General features: G+C 45.4%; 1 protein-coding gene across 5 annotated transcripts in view; it reads right to left on the bottom strand.

Moving 5' to 3' along the window:
• The window catches only part of LOC121561928 (diacylglycerol kinase delta), an 85679-nt gene extending 78286 nt beyond the window's left edge, over positions 1-7393 (bottom strand). For all 5 annotated transcript variants that reach the window (XM_041874369.1, XM_041874353.2, XM_041874360.2 and 2 more), the window contains exon 1: positions 7258-7393. In XM_041874369.1, coding sequence (XP_041730303.1) covers positions 7258-7389 — 132 coding nt within the window. In that variant the 5' untranslated portion in view covers positions 7390-7393. The remainder of the gene's footprint in view (positions 1-7257) is intronic.
• Between the last annotated feature and the right edge of the window lie 11516 nt (positions 7394-18909).

Raw genomic sequence — 18909 nt, 5'->3', positions numbered from 1 at the left:
GCGCTGACCAGCTGGCAAGTGTCTTCACTGACATTTTCAAACTCTCCCTAACCCAGCCTGTAATATGTACATGTTTCAAGCAGACCACCATAGTCATAGTCCCTGTGCCCAAGAACGCCAAGGTAACCTGCCTAAATGACTACCGCCCCGTAGCACTCACATCTGTAGCCATGAAACGCTTTGAAAGTCTGGTCATGGCTCACATCAACACCATCATCCCAGAAACCCTGGACACACTCCAATTTGCATACCGCCCCAACAGATCCACAGACGACGCAATCTCTATTGCACTCCACACTGCTCTTTCCCACCTGGACAAAAGGAACACCTACGTGAGAATGTGAAAATGCTGTTCATTGACTACAGCTCTGCGTTCAACACCCTAGTGCCCTCCAGGCTCATCACTAAGCTAAGGACCCTGGGACTGAACACCTCCCTCTGCAACTGGATCCTGGACTTCCTGGCGGGCCACCCACAGGTGGTGAGGGTAGGCAACAACACATCCGCCATGCTGACCCTCAACACGGGGGCCCCTCAGGGGTGCGTGTTTAGTCCCCTCCTGGCCACGCACAACTCCAACACCATCATTAAGTTTGCCGACGACACGACGGTGGTAGGCCTGATCACCGACGACGATGAGACAGCCTATAGGGAGGAGGTCAGAGAACTAGCAGTGTGGCGCCAGGACAACAACCTCTCCCTCAACGTCAGCAAGACAAAGGAGCTGATCGTCGACTACAGGAAAAGGAGGGCCGAGCACGCACCCATTCACATCGACGGGGCTGTAGTGGAGCGGGCCACCCAAGTCATAGATTCTCTCTGCTACCGCACAGCAAGCGATACCGGAGCGCCAAGACTGGAACCAAAAGGCTCCTTAACAGCTTCTACCCCCAAGTCATAAGACTGTGAACAGTTTATCAAATGGCTACCCGGACTATTTGCATTGACCCCCTTACTTTAATGTAATTTTTTTGCACTGACTCTCTTGCACAGGCTCGATGTACACTCATTGGACTCTAACTACACACTCACACATACTACACTGACACCAACACACACACACACATTCCTTCAAATATGCTGCTGCTACTCTGTTTATTATCCATGCATAGTCACTTTACCCCTACCTACATGTATCAATTACCTCGACTACCCCGTACCCCTGCACATTGACTCTGTACGGGTAATCCTTCTATATGTTATTGTTATTTTATTGTGTTACTATTTTTCCTTTAGTTTATATAGAAAATGTTTCTTATTATTATTATTATTTTTACTCTGCATTGTTGGTTAAGGGCTCATAAGTAAGCATTTCACCTGTTGTATACGGCGCATGTGACAAATAACATTTGATTTGATTTGAATTCGTAACACATCATACGTTTTGCAAATTCATGACATATTATATATGTTTTGCATATCATACAAAATTAATGATGGGCATTCACAAACTAATACATACCATACGAAAAGTACCATATCATACTAAATGGAGTGTCCGGATTTAGGAAAATAATAATACGAAATGTTCTGAGACCACTGGGCACACACTGGTTGAACCAACATTGTTTCCACGTCATTTCAATAAAATTACATTGAACCAACGTGGAATAGACGTTGAATTAACGTCTGTGCCCAGTGGGTTATTTCATCGGCAATTGTGACTAGTTTCAGGAAACGAGGCATATGTCGCAGGTTACTACTTTACAGGACAGGCATTTGAACGTAAACATTTATGGTTTTATCAAAATGTGTTTCTTGGCAAAAATCCCTTTTGGAACATGTGAACTTTCATGTGCCTTAATAACAAACTTGTATTCCATCCATAAATACAAATACAATTGTTAAATTACGAGCCTAGTTGGTTTAGCCATGGAAAAAGACAGGAACCTTCCCGCTAGCCATGATTGGCTGAGATACTTGATGGGCTGGACATACCGGGAGTTGAGTTTGGAATGGTCTGCCATGTAGCATGCTTCTGTCTATAGTGTGAGCTGTTCAATATGTGTTGACAGTCCTTTCTACCGCGCCGTTTTTGAAAGATATAACGTTAGCCATCGAGAACTACAAAAGTTTTGCTACTTTTCTCAACATTGATGCCCTGAATTTAGCAGGCGCTATCGTCAAATCAGTTGGAAAAAGTGATGGGCTACTTTCTGCACATGCCACGGTCAGTGTGAACCGGAGTGACTTGACACAATGCTAGCCAAACAAGATGTAGCTACAAACAAAACAGAGTTAAATGGTTCCAGTCTGCCGTGAAGTGTTCATCCATTTATACGGTTAAGAGTCTAGCTACATTTTCAGATATAAGTTTTGAATGTTGTCAGAAAGTCGTTTTTATTGGAAGTTAAAGCGTACTGTTAGTTAGCTAGCAAACATTTGCTTGCTGGCTCGCTAGCTAACGTTATGTGTATGATCTGTGTAGTAATATTATTCTAATCAGAAACCCATTTGCATTGCTAGTTATAGCCTAATGTTAGCTAGCTAACATTGAACCTAGTTTGTTAGCTTTAGCTACCTGCAGATTCATACTACAGCTATGACAATGTTTGTATCGGTAGTAGTATGAGTTGGGATTATGCCAGTTCATTGTTTAGCTAGCTAGGTAGCTAGCTACATGTCTAAATAAAAGACTCCACTTCGGCCGGATTATTACATGACCCATCAAATTAGCCAGGCGTGTCTGGGGGTGATTACGGCCATCTATTGTATTTCATGAACATGTGTACATGTCTAGACTATAGTGACCCATCCACTTAGCTAGATATGGCTTGGGGGTGGTTATATCATTTCCTTCACATGACCCATCAATTTAGACAAGTGTGTCGGATAAGCATAATCTAATAATGATAAAATATTTGTATCTGGACACTTTCTGTTTTTGATATTGCACTTCACTGTACCGTTTACACCTTCTGTATCCTGTGCATGTGACAAATAAACTTAGATTTTATTTGATTTAGGGTGTGTTTACCACAAGGCCTCACGTGTGAATCCTTAAAGAGATGGGTGGGGCTAATGCTTAAGAAGGTGTGAATGATGCTGAATGGGTGTAGACAAAGAAGAGCTCTCTAGCAGGTGTACCAAAAGATTCAAGAGCCATTTTCTCAAAAGCGTTTCAACATTCAACAAGTTTATCAACATTCAAAGCAACATTACTTTCCCATTGTTCCTCAACTGCAGTGTATGATATATCATTTTCTAGCTCTGAGTCTCTACTTGCATCCAATGTAAAAAACACCATTTCTAATTTTGCTACATAAGATCGAATCGATGCGGTCGGTCACAATTATTCTTCTGCTATTCATTCTGTTATCAATAATATTAACATGTTAATAGTATTTTTTTATTACAATTATTATGCCTCATCTTTTAACTAAATGCATCTTTTAACTACACTGAACAAAAATATGAACGCAACATGTAAAGTGTTGGTCCGCTGTTCCATGAGCTGAAATTAAAGATCCCAGAAATGTTCCATATGCACAAAAGGCTTATTTCTCTAAAATGTTGTGCACAAATGTGTTTACATCCCTGTTAGTGAGCATTTATCCTTTGCAAAGATAATCCATCCACCTGAAAGGTGTGGCATATCAAGAAGCTGATTAAACAGCATGATCATTACACTTTGTTCTGGGGACAATAAAAGGCCACTGTAAAATGTGCAGTTGTGTCACACAACACAATGCCACAGATGTCTCAAGTTTTGAGGAAGCGTGCAATTGGCATGCTGACTGCAGGAATGTCCACCAGAGCTGTTTCCAGATAATGAAATGTTCTGAAACAAAGCTGAAAATGTTCCAGCTCTTCCATAATATGCCATTTATAATATGCCATTTAGCAGACGCTTTTATCCAAAGCGACTTACAGTCATGTGTGCATACATTTTTACGTATGGGTGGTCCCGGGGATCGAACCCACTACCCTGGTGTTACAAGCGCCATGCTCTACCAATTGAGCTACAGAGGACCCATGGCCTGCATACTCACTAGACATGTCACCCATTGAGCATATTTGGGATGCTATGGATCGACGTGTACGACAGTGTGTTCCTGTTCCCACCAATATCCAGCAACTTCGCACAGCCATTGAAGAGGAATGGGACAACATTCCATAGGCCACAATCAATAGCCTGATCAACTTTATGCGAAGGAGATGTGTCGCGCTGCATGAGGCAAATGGTGGTCACGCCTGATACTGACTGGTTTTCTGATCCACACCCCTACCTTTTTTTTAAAGGTATCTGTGACCAACAGATGCATATCTGTATTCCCAGTCATGTGAAATCCATAGATAAGGGCCTAATGAATTAAATTCAATTGATTGATTTCCTTATATGAACTGTAACTCAGTAAAATATTTAAAATCGTTGCATGTTGTTTATCTTTTTGTTCAGTATAAAATCTATTAGCTTCCAAAATGTAAGTAGGTACACTACATGGCCAAAAGTATGTAGACACTCGTCTAACATCTCATTCCAAAATCATGGCCATTAATATGGAGTTGGTCCCCTCTTGGCTGCTATTACAGCCTCCACTCTTCTGGGAAGGCTTTCCACTAGATGTTGGAACATTGCTGCGGGGACTTGCATCCATTCAGCCAAAAGAGCATTAGTGAGGTCGGGCACTGATGTTGGGCATTCCAATTCATCCCAAAGGTGTTCGATGGGGTTGAGGTCAGGGCTCTGTGCAGGCCAGTCAAGTTCTTCCACACCGATCTCGACAAACCATTTCTGTATGGACCTCTCTTTGTGCACGGGTGCATTGTCATGCTGAAACAGGAAAGGGCCTTCCCCAAACTGTTGCCACAAAGTTGGAAGCACAGAATCGTCTAGAATGTCATTGTATGCTGTAGCGTTAAGATTTCCCTTCACTGGACCTAAGGGGCCGAGCCCAAACAATGAAAAACAGCCCCAGACCATTATTCCTCCTCCACCAAACTTTACAGTTGGCACTATGCATTGGGGCAGGTAGCGTTCTCCTGGCATCCGCCAAACCCAGATTCGTCCGTCGGACTGCCAGATGGTGAAGCGTGATTCATCACTCCAGAGAACGTGTTTCCATTGCTCCAGAGTCCAATGGCGGCAAGCTTTACACCACTCCAGCCATAGCTTGGCATTGCGCATGGTGATGTTAGGCTTGTGTGCGCCTGCTTGGCCATGGAAACCCATTTCATGAAGCTCCCGACGAACAGTTATTGTGCTGACGTTGCTTCCAGAGGCAGTTTGAAACTCGGTAGTGAGTGTTGCAACAGAGAACAGATGATTCTTATGCGCTACGTGCTTCAGCACTCGCCGGTACCGTGATACAATATTTTGGCCATATTGCCCAGCCCTACACTTCATCAGTCTCTCATTCACAATTTGACAAGCACTTGATTATATTGTAGCATATATCTAGCTTTCCAGCCTGGTCTCATAGACTAGACGTAACATAGTACAATTAAATCCGGGACACTCAAATTAATATGATATGTTACGTTTGGTATGGTTACATAAGACCGATGGTTGGTCGGGGTGGATGGGTGTGCGTATAAAGCGAACGTCTAGCTACCCAAAGGTTGCAAGTTTGAATCTCATCACGGAAACTTTTGCATTTTAGCAATTTTTCCAACTACTTATTACTTTTGAGCTACTTTGCAACTACTTAGCAGGTTAGCTAACCCTTCCCCTAACCCTTTCACCTAACTCCTAAATGTAACCCTAACCTTAACCATAACCCCTAGCCTAGCTAACGTTAGCCAGCTAGTTAACGTTATACTTCTAGCTAGAATTCGTAACATATCATACGTTTTGCATATTCGTAACATTTAATACGAATTGTAATTCGTAACGCATCATACGAAATGGGTGAAGGACACCCACAAATTAGTACATACCATACAAAACGTAACATATCATCCTAAATAGAGTGTCTTGGGTTTACATACAGAATAATATTAAATGCTTTGAGACCAGGTTGCAGCCAGCCATCTGATAACACATTCTGATGGAATGGCTTGTCCTGCACTTTGTAGAAACCCAGAGAATATCCTTTCTTTCTTTCCTTCCTTTCTTTCTAAACATAGCAATGTGAATGCTTTTTTTTTTACCCCTAAATTCACTTTAAAGAGGACTAAGATTTTAAAAGGGACTGAGTATTTGTGAAAACACCCTTAAAAGGAAAAGCATTAGCGAAGACGTTGCACAATATTGTAAATTACAACATATTTGTTGGCATATAAGTGCTCCTGAAAACGTATAGCTAGTTATGAATAGCAAACGAGATGCCGAATGAATCAAATGGGATAGTAGCCAAGTAGTAGTAGGAGCAACAACTAGCTAGCTAGCTAGACTCGAGGAGTATCACAGATAGAACAATGAGACAGATATTTCACTGGATGTTTAAATGTGAAGCATCCGCTTGGCGTTTCCACTCACTACCAAATATGGTAGTAAGAGAAAGCCCACTGGTGGGCAGTGGGAGAAGATGGAACGAGATGGATTTTGGCCGAATTTCTGCAAAGTTTCTCATCGATGAAACATTTGATCTCAATACAGTTTTCTGTTCTCCAAACTAAAATAATTTATGAACAGAGTGGACTAAGGTTTGTAGACTTTACCCTTTGCAAACGTTTTTAAAAATCGTGTTGTTTAGGAGCGCAAAGGCGAATTGAGTTATTGCACAGGCGCACCCACAGAGTGGGCGTTCCCTAACGGAAATATGCAGATGATTCCAGAACGCGCCAATAGGATCTCGCTAGCTCGTGCTTGGCTCTGCCCTCTCCTTCCTTGTTCTGCCCACTATGGCTCATTTGTTTACGTGAAACGACAGGCTGTGGTCAATCTTGGTTTAGTAATACAAATCTTTGGTATCATCTTGCAATGAAACAGCTGGCCATACACTTAAGGAACTATTTAGCAGCAGTAATCCACGGATTGAATGTATTTTTTGTTAAAATAGATTATGGTTTTGATGAAGGTTAGCTACCATTTTATCAACACCCAGTAATGATACCGTTATGTGTGCTGCTGATGATAGTACTGATAACGAGAGCTCGAGCTATTATCGTTCCTTCTAGCTAGCTAGCTCAAGCGAAACTATCCGGGGACCCTGCTAGCCATCTCGCGGATGAAGAGAGACAGGAAAGAGCGGCGTTTCACAACTGGCCTTGCAAAGCTAGAAAACTAGCATAGTGTTTGGAGATAACAGCTACCGAAACGTATGCTCGCCTTTTGCTTTGAATTGCAATGTTACCAATGAAATTATAGGTTACCTTGCTTCGTATCTGACCCGATGTGGAAACTTTGCGTATCAATTTCTGCGGAGATCCATGTTCCTGCTCTGGTTCACTATCCGAAGATTCATCCAGCCATTTTGCGGTGGTCTCTCCGACTGCCACCGCCATATCATTCGCCCCCAGGGAATGATATACACAATGAGTGGAAGGTGGATTCAAGACTAATTAGCACCCCCTTGTGGTCAAGACAGGGCAATGCAGCACCTATGTGGACTCGGGCCCTTTCTCAACTCATCTGTCCTCTCCCTGCGTTCTCTCTCGCCATCTTTTGGAAAAAGGTCAAAGGTAATCGAGGAGAGGGAACGTGGACGAAAATGTGCTTGTATGAAATGAGACTCTCCTCCATTCGCGCTTCTGTGCTTCCTCTTGAATATAAAACTGTATGGATCAAAACTGTTAGGCCTGGCCCATAGTTTCTTCTTACCACCACCATCCAATATTAAGTTTCCAAACCAGTCCACTTCTACCATTGAAGAGGTTGTCACAGTCAAATATTTTCAGGTTTAAAAATAGATTAAGTTAAGGAGAAAATAGTCCCCTCGATCAGCTTTCCCTAAAGTAAATTGAATTAAATTGCCAAAATTATATAGCCTAATTAGCCTACTCCTGTCCTGTCTATACAGAAATAAATACAATAATTCAAAATAGGCTACTAAAGCAAGATTTGGCCATAGAGGATCATTAGATTCTTAAAAAAAAAAAAGTTGTGGCTTGTTTTAAATCACATTGCCTACGGTCAGAAGGAAAGGCAGCACGCGCAATTTGGGCAGCGCACCCGGCGAATACCAAATAGATGATTGTTGAGTTGAGACTGTCAGTGGAAAGTAGAGGCCCAGCCAGGCATATTGCAATATTTCAAAATAAAATTGCGGTAAAACATAGTTTGGAAAGCAAATGGCTATTGCTGTAAAGAGAATACGATTAAAAGACTCTAATCTGTCTTTTAGTTAGGCTATCAAAATTCTCAATTTAATTGAGCGAACTCTGCACTATACTCTGCTATACACCCTGAGAAAAAAGGTGCTATCTAGAACCAAAAAGGGTTCTTCAGCTGGGACAGGTCAGCTGAAGAAACCATTTTGGTTCTAGATAGCACCTTTTTTTCTAAGCGCGTATAGCTAGAGTACACCTAGGCTATATCAGATACGTTTCTCCTTTTTTTGCACAACATTTTGCCTTTTATAAACACATTGGGGAACATAGGAGAACCCCTTGAAGAACCCCTTTTGGTTTCATGTAGAACCCTTTTCACAGAGGAACCAAAAAGGGTTCTACCTTGAACCAAAAAGGGTTCTCCTATGGGGACAGCTGCAGAACCCTTTTGGAATCCTTTTTTCAAAGCCATGCATTGAACAGTCTTTTTTGCAGACAGTGATTGAGTTAAATTATGACTATCCAATCTACTCATCACATTATGAATATAAAAGCTTGCAAGCCTTACATACAGTGCATTCGGAAAGTATTCAGACCCCTTCCCTTTTTCCACATTTTGTTACGTTACAGCTTTATTCTAAAATGGAATCAATCTAAACACAATAGCCCATAATGGCAAAGTGAAAACTGTTTTTTTTACATTTTTGCAAATGTATAAAAAATAATAAACTGAAATACCTTATTTGCAGTATTCAGACCCTTTGCTATGAGCTCAGGTACATCCTCTTTCCATTGATTATCCTTGAGATGTTTCTACAACTTTGTTACGTTACAGTTGGAGTCCACCTGTGGTAAATTCAATTGATTGGACATGATTTGGAAAGGCACACACCTGTCTTTATAAGGTCCCACAGTTGACAGTGCATGTCAGAGCTAAAACCAAGCCATGAGGTTGAAAGGAATTGTCCGTAGAGCTCCGAGACAGGATTGTGTCGAGGGACAGATCTGGGGAAGGGTACCAAAACATTTCTGCAGCATTGAAGGTCCCCAAGAACACAGTGGTCTCCATAATTCTTAAATGGAAGAAGTTTGGAACCAAGATTCTTCCTAGAGCTGGCCGCCCGGCCAAACTGAGTAATCAGGGGAGAAGGGCCTTGGTCAAGGGTGGTGACCAAGAACCCGATGGACACTCTAACATAGCTCTAGATTTCCACTGTGGAGATGGGAGAAACTTCCAGAAGGACAACCATCTCTGCAGCACTCCACCAATCAGGCCGTTATGGTAGAGTGGCCAGATGGAAGCCACTCCTCAGTAAAAGGCACATGACAGACCTTAAGACTCTCAGACCATGAGAAACAAGATTCTATGGTCTGATGAAACCAAGATTGAACTCTTTGGCCTGAATGCCAAGTGTCACGTCTGGCCTATGCTACCCTCCAGTCCCTCGACTTCCTGGCGCTGACGGAAACATGGATTACCACTGAAAACACTGCTACTCCTACTGCTCTCTCCTCGTCTGACCATGTGTTCTCGCATACCCCGAGAGCATCTGGTCAGAGGGGTGGTGGCACAGGAATCCTCATCTCTCCCAAGTGGTCATTCTCAATTTTTCCCCTAACCCATCTGTCTATCTCCTCATTTGAATTCCACGCTGTCACAGTCACTAGCCCATTTAAGCTTAATATCCTTGTCATCTATCGCCCTCCAGGTTCCCTTGGAGAGTTCATCAATGAGCTTGACGCCTTGATAAGTTCCTTTCCTGAGGATGGCTCACCCTTCACAGTTTTGGGGGATTTCAACCTCCCTACGTCTACATTTGACTCATTTCTCTCTGCCTCCTTCTTTCCACTCCTCTCCTCTTTTGACCTCACCCTCTCACCGTCCCCCCTACTCACAAGGCAGGCAATACGCTTGACTTCATCTTTACTAGATGTTGCTCTTCTACTAATCTCACTGCAACTCCCCTCCATGTCTCCGACCACTACTTTGTATCCTTTTCTCTCTCGCTCTCCTCCAACACTACTCACTCTGCCCCTACACAGATGGTAATGCGCCGCCGCAACCTTCGCTCTCTCTCTCCCACTACTCTCTCCTCTTCCATCCTATCATCTCTTCCCTCTGCTCAATCCTTCTCCCTCCAATCTCCTGATTCTGTCTCCTCAACCCTCCTCTCCTCCCTTTCTGCATCCTTTGACTCCCTGTGTCCCCTATTCTCCCGGCCGGCTCGGTCCTCCCCTCCAGCTCCGTGGCTTGACGACTCATTGCGAGCTCACAGAACAGAGCTCCGGGCAGCTGAGCGGAAATGGAAGAAAACTAAACTCCCTGCCGACCTGGCATCTTTTCACTCCCTCCTCTCTACATTTTCTTCATCTGTTTCTGCTGCTAAGGCCACTTTCTACCACTCTAAATTCCAAGCATCTGCCTCTAACCCTAGGAAGCTCTTTGCCACATTCTCCTCACTGCTGAATCCTCCCCCCCAAACCCCCCCACCCTCCTCCCTCTCTGTGGATGACTTCGTCAACCACTTTGAAAAGAAGGTTGACGACATCCGATCCTCGTTTGTTAAGTCTAATGACACTGCTGGTCCTGCTCACACTGCCCTACCCTATGCTTTGACTTCTTTCTCCCCTCTCTCTCCAGATAAAATCTTGCGACTAGTGACTGCAGGCCGCTCAACAACCTGCCCGCTTGACCCCATCCCCTCCTCTCTTCTCCAGACCATCTCCGGTGACCTTCTCCCCTACCTCACCTCGCTGATCAACTCATCCTTGACTGCTGGCTATGTCCCTTCCGTCTTCAAGAGAGCGAGAGTTGCACCCCCTTCTCAAAAAAACCAACACTCGATCCCACTGATGTCAACAACTACAGACCAGTATCCCTTCTTTCTTTTCTTTCCAAAACTATTGAGCGTGCCGTCTTTAGCCAACTCTCTTGCTATCTCTCTCAGAATGACCTTCTTGATCCAAACCAGTCAGGTTTCAGGACTGGTCATTCAACTGAGACTGCTCTTCTCTGTGTCACGGAGGCTCTCCGCACTGCTAAAGCTAACTCTCTCTCCTCTGCTCTTGTCCTTCTAGACCTGTCTGCTGCCTTTGATACTGTGAACCATCAGATCCTCCTCTCCACCCTCTCCGAGCTGGGCATCTCCGGCGCGGCTCACTCCTGGATTGCGTCCCTACCTGACCGGTCGCTCCTACCAAGTGGCGTGGCGAGAAGCTGTCTCCGCACCACGTGCTCTCACCACTGGTGTCCCCCAGGGCTCAGTTCTAGGCCCTCTCCTTTTCTCCCTATACACCAAGTCACTTGGCTCTGTCATATCCTCACATGGCCTCTCCTATCATTGCTACGCTGACGATACACAACTAATCTTCTCCTTTCCCCCTTCTGATAACCAGGTGGCGAATCGCATCTCTGCATGTCTGGCAGACATATCAGTATGGATGACGGATCACCACCTCAAGCTGAACCCTGGCAAGACGGAGCTGCTCTTCCTAAGGGAAGGACTGCCCGTTCCATGATCTCGCCATCACAGTTGACAACTCCGTTGTGTCCTCCTCCCAGAGTGCGAAGAGCCTTGGCGTGACCCTGGACAACACCCTGTCGTTCTCCGCTAACATCAAGGCGGTGACCCGATCCTGCAGGTTCATGCTCTACAACATTCGGAGAGTACGACCCTGCCTTACACAGGAAGCGGCACAGGTCCTAATCCAGGCACTTGTCATCTCCCGTCTGGATTACTGCAACTCGCTGTTGGCTGGGCTCCCTGCCTGTGCCATTAAACCCCCTACAACTCATCCAGAATGCCGCAGCCCGTCTGGTGTTCAACCTTCCCAAGTTCTCTCACGTCACCCCCCTCCTCCGCACACTCCACTGGCTTCCAGTTGAAGCTCGCATCCGTTACAAGACCATGGTGCTTGCCTATGGAGCAGTGAGGGGAACGGCACCTCCGTACCTTCAGGCTCTGATCAGTCCCTACACCCAAACGAGGGCATTGCGTTCATCCACCTCTGGCCTGCTGGCTCCCCTTCCTCTGCGGAAGCATAGTTCCCGCTCAGCCCAGTCAAAACTGTTCGCTGCTCTGGCACCCCAATGGTGGAACAAGCTCCCTCACGACGCCAGGACAGCGGAGTCACTCACCACCTTCCGGAGACATTTGAAACCCCACCTCTTTAAGGAATACCTGGGATAGGATAAAGTAATCCTTTTACCCCCCCCCCCAAAAAAAAATATCCCACTGGCTATAGGGTGAATGCACCAATTTGTAAGTCGCTCTGGATAAGAGCGTCTGCTAAATGACGTAAATGTGCCCTTGAGCAAGGCACTTAACCCTAATTGCTCCTGTAAGTCGCTCTGGATAAGAGCATCTGCTAAATGACTAAAATGTAAATGTAAAAAAAATGGAGGAAACCTGGCACCATCCCTACGGTGAAGCATGGTGGTGGCAGCATCATGCTGTGGGTAAGTTTTTTAGCGACAGGGACTGGGAGACTAGTCAGGATCGAGTGAAAAATGAACAGAGCAAAGTACAGAGAGATCCTTGATGAAAACCTGCTCCAGAGCGCTCAGGACCTCAGACTAGGGCGAAGGTTTTACCTTCCAACAGGACAACGACCCTAAGCACACAGCCATGACATTGCAGGAGTGGCTTCGGGTCAAGTCTCTGAATGTCCTTGAGTGGCCCAGCCAGAGGCCGGACTTGAACCCGATCAAACATCTCTGGAGAGACCTGAAAATAGCTGTTCAGCGACACTCCCCATTCAACCTGACAGAGCTTGACAGGATCTGCAGAGAAGAATGGCAGAAACTCCCCAAATACAGGTGTGCCAAGCTTGTAGCGTCATACCCAAGAAGACTTGAGGCTGTAATCGCTGCCAAAGATGCTTCAACAAAGTACTGAGTAAAGGGTCTGAATGCTTATGTAAATGTGATATTTCTGTTTTTTTCTTTGTCATTATGGGGTATTGTGTGTAGATTGATTAGGGAAAAAAACGATTTAATCCATTTTAGAATAAGGCTGTAACGTAATAAAATGTGGAAAAAGTCAAGGGGTCTGAATACTTTCCGAATGCACTGTAGCTTGATGTACACCACAGATGGCGTGGGATGTGGACATATGGTTTACTTTTGAGGTCTGAAAACATCTGACAAACTTTCATTTTGCAGTGAAATGTCCCTTTAAATGTCCTGTATCTGTCTGTCTGCTCACCATTTTAATCATGACAGGTTTTTTTCCATTTCACAAAAGGAATGCCTTGGCTTTTTTATAGTTGCTAGTTTCGCTCAATGATGTACTGTATATAAATACAGGATATACCAGCAATGTTTATATCATGTTTATTATGTTTAATATTTCACAACCCGAGATTCAAGATACAATCATTCTTTCTCATGATTTATTAAATGACTCGTCATCTATCACACTTACTTTCACCACCATCGCCCAACTCTTAAAGACGGGAAAATATACACAATGCCAACACTGACCAAAAGCATAGTAAATTAAAAGTTCTAAATTGTATCTGACTGAAGTGTGCAGAGACTCCTTTTTCACTTTACAAAACACCTGATTGTTAAAGATCTCAAAGATCAAGAATGAGATCTACTTCCTACAATGGATATACTATAGGTCATTGAGTGACCCGTGGTGCTAAACTATGTAGCCTAGATAAACCACAAAACCGCAGAAGATAAATCTAACACATTGGAATAACCCACTGGGCAAAGATGTCAGTCCAACGTCTCATTTTGAGTTACATTTGATTGAGTTCTCAACAAACGTGAATTCAAAGTGAAATCTTTTTTTTTTTACCAAGTCATTACATTTAGGTTAAAAGTTGAGTCCGTTTTCCACATCGATGCAACATCATCAGAAGGAAAAATATGTTTTTGTTGTTGAAATGACACGAATCAAAATTATGTTACTTCAACCAGTTTGTGGCCAGTAGGAATTGAGAGGGGGGAAATAATGTGTGTCCATATACAGTATGTGAACCATAACATAACCCATTGTAGAAAGCCGAGCCAAATTAGTGCACCTAGGTAGTCCTTGTTCCCAGGCCCCAGTAATCAAATAATACCTAGGGATCCCAGCAGGATCCGATGACACGTCTATGGTCACAGAGACCTCAATCGCTTGAGCTGTATCACCCATACATGGGGGATTTCTCTTCCACTCTCTTTATTATTAGTTATTAACAGTTTTTTGGACGGTGAAGGTGTCAACTATTAAGGTCAACTTACGCATGAAAGGGAACAAGGCAGAAGCGTTAGTTTTCAGACGCATCCAAAGGCCTGCTATTGGGCCACCACCCCGCTACCCTCCTGAGTATGACACTGTGATGGGAGGGGCCTGGCTTTTACAGGTGTATAAAAAGGGCTGCTCGCCAAGGGAGACTATTCCAAGGAGAATCATCCAACTTGAGGAAGATGGCTCAACTCTCCACCACATCGGTGAGTGAAGTGGGTGTACAGAGTAGTGGCCTGAGGGAACACACTTAATGGGTTGTGAAATATGTTGTGAAATGTATTCTAATGTTTTTATTGCATAACTGCCTTAATTTTCCTGGACCCCAGGAAGAGTAATGGGGCTCCATAATAAATAGCTTCTGAGTGCTGGCTGAATGTGAGAGCATGTTTTTTAATGGGATCATGAAGACATGTCTGAATATTGAACAGCATTGGTGATTTCAAATAGTGATTTTGCTTGAGCCTGCTGAGATTTGAGTGTAATAGATAATGTGTGAAACCATGCTACAGTTGAGAATACAGGCAAGATTCGGGGAGGAAAGAAAAATTACAGTTTATTAAAGCTAGTACAGTGAGCACCAAATCTCAAATAGTGTTCTCAATTATTAACTTAGCGTATTGTGGTAAACCGTGGGGTGTTGGGTTGAGCGCACAGAGATGGGCACAGAGACAGGGAGGTTCTACTCAGAAAACACGACTTTACTAGGCAACAAAAAATAAACGTAACAACAAAATAACTTAGGGTTGGCTCGGTCCTTCTTCTTATATTCGTCTCCGTGCCTCCGGGAGCTCCGTTCCCCTCTGTCAGCTCACTCCTTGCCTCTCTCCTTATCTCTCCCGCCGTGTGCCACGGTGCTCCATTTATGTGGCCTGCAAGACTGTGTCATGACTCTCCCTGGGTGAGGATCAAAGTCCTCACATTAGCTTGGCAAATGGCCGACAACAACCAGACCCAGAGAGGAGGAGAATCTATCTCTGGCCCTCTAGCATGGTGAAAGGAATGCCTTTGTTTCAGAGACTTTTTGCCTTCCAAAAACTTCAACATCCCACAATGAACATTGGGACAATATATTTCAACATCCAAACGTTGGGAATGATGAGAAATGGAATATGGAAAATTAATGTATATTTTGTGATGTCATAAAAAATTGTATAAAGGCGTTATAACGAAAACATTATGACTTGAAGAGCTTTTACACTGTATATCAGGTCTACATCCTTTACCTTGTGTAGAAAATATCAAGGAGGAAGACAATGTTTTCGTGATGATAGGAATGTGATTTTAGCTTTCTAACAAAATCATAGTGATGATAATAATTTTGCCTCGTAGCTAGCCATGCCCGAGGGAGCTCAAAGAGCTTGTCAGTATGACGGAAACGCCCCTCTTTACCAGAGTGCATGAAAAATTGAGTTAAGAATTATCAGATCAGACTAGACGGACCTCAAGCTGCAGCTTTTGTCCATATTGGCCCCGACCCTGAAAATCAACACGAGGTGAAGACGACAAAGTTGCCTCCACTAACAATCAATGTTACGGCTGAGTAGCTGTTCTAAGTACTGTATCTAAGAAGGTGAATTTAAGTGGGACCATCCTGTTACTCTCTTCAAACCATCGTCTACTACACTGCTCTCATCACCCCACAGGGGATCATCGACATGGCTGATTAGCCGTCCTCAGAAGACCACTTCCAGAATGAGTGAAAGTAAACAGACAACTAAGAAGAAGGACATTGTGTCCTCCGTCCATCGCACCGTCTGGGGTAGGCGTGCCTCCTTCAGGTCTGTGAGGGGAGAAGCTATTGCCGCAAATGTAGGTACAAATCGACTGCTAACCCCAGGAACGACTTCACCTGCCTCTTGGTTCGGGGGACCGGCCATTCCCTAATGGCGGCATTTTTTTCTTCTTCTTGGGGCTTCACGTTTCCCCGCCCGATTCGATAGCCCAGGTACTCCAGCTCGGCGTAGCCCAGCTTGCACTTGTGGGGGTTCACAGTCAGCCCTGCATCCCTTAGCGCATCCACCACCACCTGTAGCCTACAGAGATGGAACTCCCAACTGTCACTGTACACGATTATATCATCCAAATAAGACGCAGCGTACTCACGGTGCAGGCGCAGGACACGGTCCATGAGTCGCTGGAAGGTCGCTGGGGCCCCGTGGAACCCAAAAGGAAGACCCCGGTAGTGGTATAGCCCCCCCCCCCCGGGGTGGAGAAGGCAGTCTTCTTCAGGTCCCAAGCGGTCGATCAGTTCGTCCACCAACCCCCAGGGTAGACCAACATGTAAATACATGCATTGCTTCTTACCAAACGGGCGGCAGTTCGTGGCAAAGGATTAGGATTACTGTGAGCGTAGGTCCATGTGTATCCAAGTGTTTTCTCTCTCTCTCTCTCTCTCTCTCTCTCTCTCTCTCTCTCTCTCTCTCTCTCCTTTAACTCGCCATCTTTTGTAACAAGTGTCATATTGTGTTAGTCCGCTAGGGACCTGTTTTCATTGTATTAAGTTTCTAATCCCTACCTACAGTGGGGAGAACAAGTATTTGATACACTGCCGATTTTGCAGGTTTTCCTACTTACAAAGCATGTAGAGGTCTGTAATTTTTATCATAGGTACACTTCAACTGTGAGAGACGGAATCTAAAACAAAAATCCAGAAAATCACATTGTATGATTTTTAAGTAATTAATTTGCATTTTATTGCATGACATAAGTATTTGATACATCAGAAAAGCAGAACTTAATATTTGGTACAGAAACCTTTGTTTGCAGTTACAGAGATCATACGTTTCCTGTTGGTCTTCACCAGGTTTGCACACACTGCAGCAGGGATTTTGGCCTACTCCTCCATACAGACCTTCTCCAGATCCTTCAGGTTTCGGGGCTGTCGCTGGGTAATACGGACTTTCAGCTCCCTCCAAAGATGTTCTATTGGGTTCAGGTCTGGAGACTGGCTAGGCCACTCCAGGACCTTGAGATGCTTCTTACGGAGCCACTCCTTAGTTGCCCTGGCTGTGTGTTTCGGGTCGTTGTCATGCTGGAAGACCCAGCCACGACCCATCTTCAATGCTCTTACTGAGGGAAGGAGGTTGTTGGCCAAGATCTCGCGATACATGGCCCCATCCATCCTCCCCTCAATACGGTGCAGTCGTCCTGTCTCCTTTGCAGAAAAGCATCCCCAAAGAATGATGTTTCCACCTCCATGCTTCACGGTTGGGATGGTGTTCTTGGGGTTGTACTCATCCTTCTTCTTCCTCCAAACACGGCGAGTGGAGTTTAGACCAAAAAGCCCCGGTTGGTGGACCTTATAATTGACGTCACCTACCCGCTTGACGATGACGTAGGGCCCATGCCACGTAGCCAGGAATTTGCTCTCTGTTGTGGGGATCAGCACCAAGACATTCTCACCTGGGTGGACCTCTCGTGCTCCTGGGCGCGTTGCGCCTGGGCCATGTGCTCCCTCACCACTGTCCGAATCGCCTTCATCCTCTCCCTCATCACTTCCACATGTTCCACCACGCTGCGAAGGGGAGGGGGGGGGGGGGTCGGTTGGTCCTCCCAGACCTCCTTGGCTCGGTCCAGCAGTCCACGGGGCCAACGGCCATACAGGAGCTCAAAGGGAGAGAACCCAGTGGATGCTTGGGGTACCTCGCGCACCGAGAACTTCAGGTGGGGCAGCAGCTGGTCCCAGTTCCTCCCGTCTCTCTAGATGACCTTCTTCAGCATTTGCTTTAGGGTCTTATTGAAGCGTTCGACTAGCCCGTCCGTTTGTGGATGGTACACGCTGGTCCTCACCTGTTTGATTCGTAAAAGATTGCAGACATCTTTCATTACACGAGACATGGATGCCGTTCCCTGGTACGTCAGGATTTCCCGCGGGATACCCACCCGGCTGAATAAATGGAAGAGCTCGGAGTGGTTATCCGCACCGGCATGGTTGGGTACCTCTTTGTGTCCCCGTATACACAGGACACCGTCATCTCCTTGTCCCCCGGTTCGTCTTTCCCCTCGTGTGAGCCACTGCGGTTGGGCTAAGGTCACCAGCAGTGCGCTTGTGTCGACACCATCTATTCGTACTGGAACCATCAGAGGGGCCGTCTCGGTGTGCGCTCAACAGGAAGTGACGTAACTCGCCATCCGGGTTACCCGGAGCTGGGGGATGCGGAGGGCATGGCCTCCTCCCGGCTTGGGCAGCTCCACGCGAGGTGTCCCGGCTCGACACACTCATAGCAGCGCCTTTGATCTGGGTCTAGCAGCGGACGTCGTCGTCGGGTTCAGGTCGCCCTCCCGCTTCACGGCCTTGGCTGGTTCCGTCTGGGCCCCCTTCAGCCCCTCGCCTCTCTGTGTGCTTTTCTTCCCCCTCCCTGCATCCGCTCTCTCCGCCCAGGCCCCTTTCAGCAGGTCCTGGGTGTTCTGGTGGGTTTCCACTGCGGTCAGCAAATCCTCCAGGTTTTGGGGGTTCTGCATGCTCGCCGCCTTCTTCATCTCATTGGTGAGGGCCCGAAAGTACCGA

Source organism: Coregonus clupeaformis, chromosome 5 (assembly GCF_020615455.1).
Source record: "Coregonus clupeaformis isolate EN_2021a chromosome 5, ASM2061545v1, whole genome shotgun sequence".
NCBI lineage: Eukaryota > Metazoa > Chordata > Actinopteri > Salmoniformes > Salmonidae > Coregonus > Coregonus clupeaformis.
This window is presented reverse-complemented; position numbering and strand designations above follow the sequence as displayed.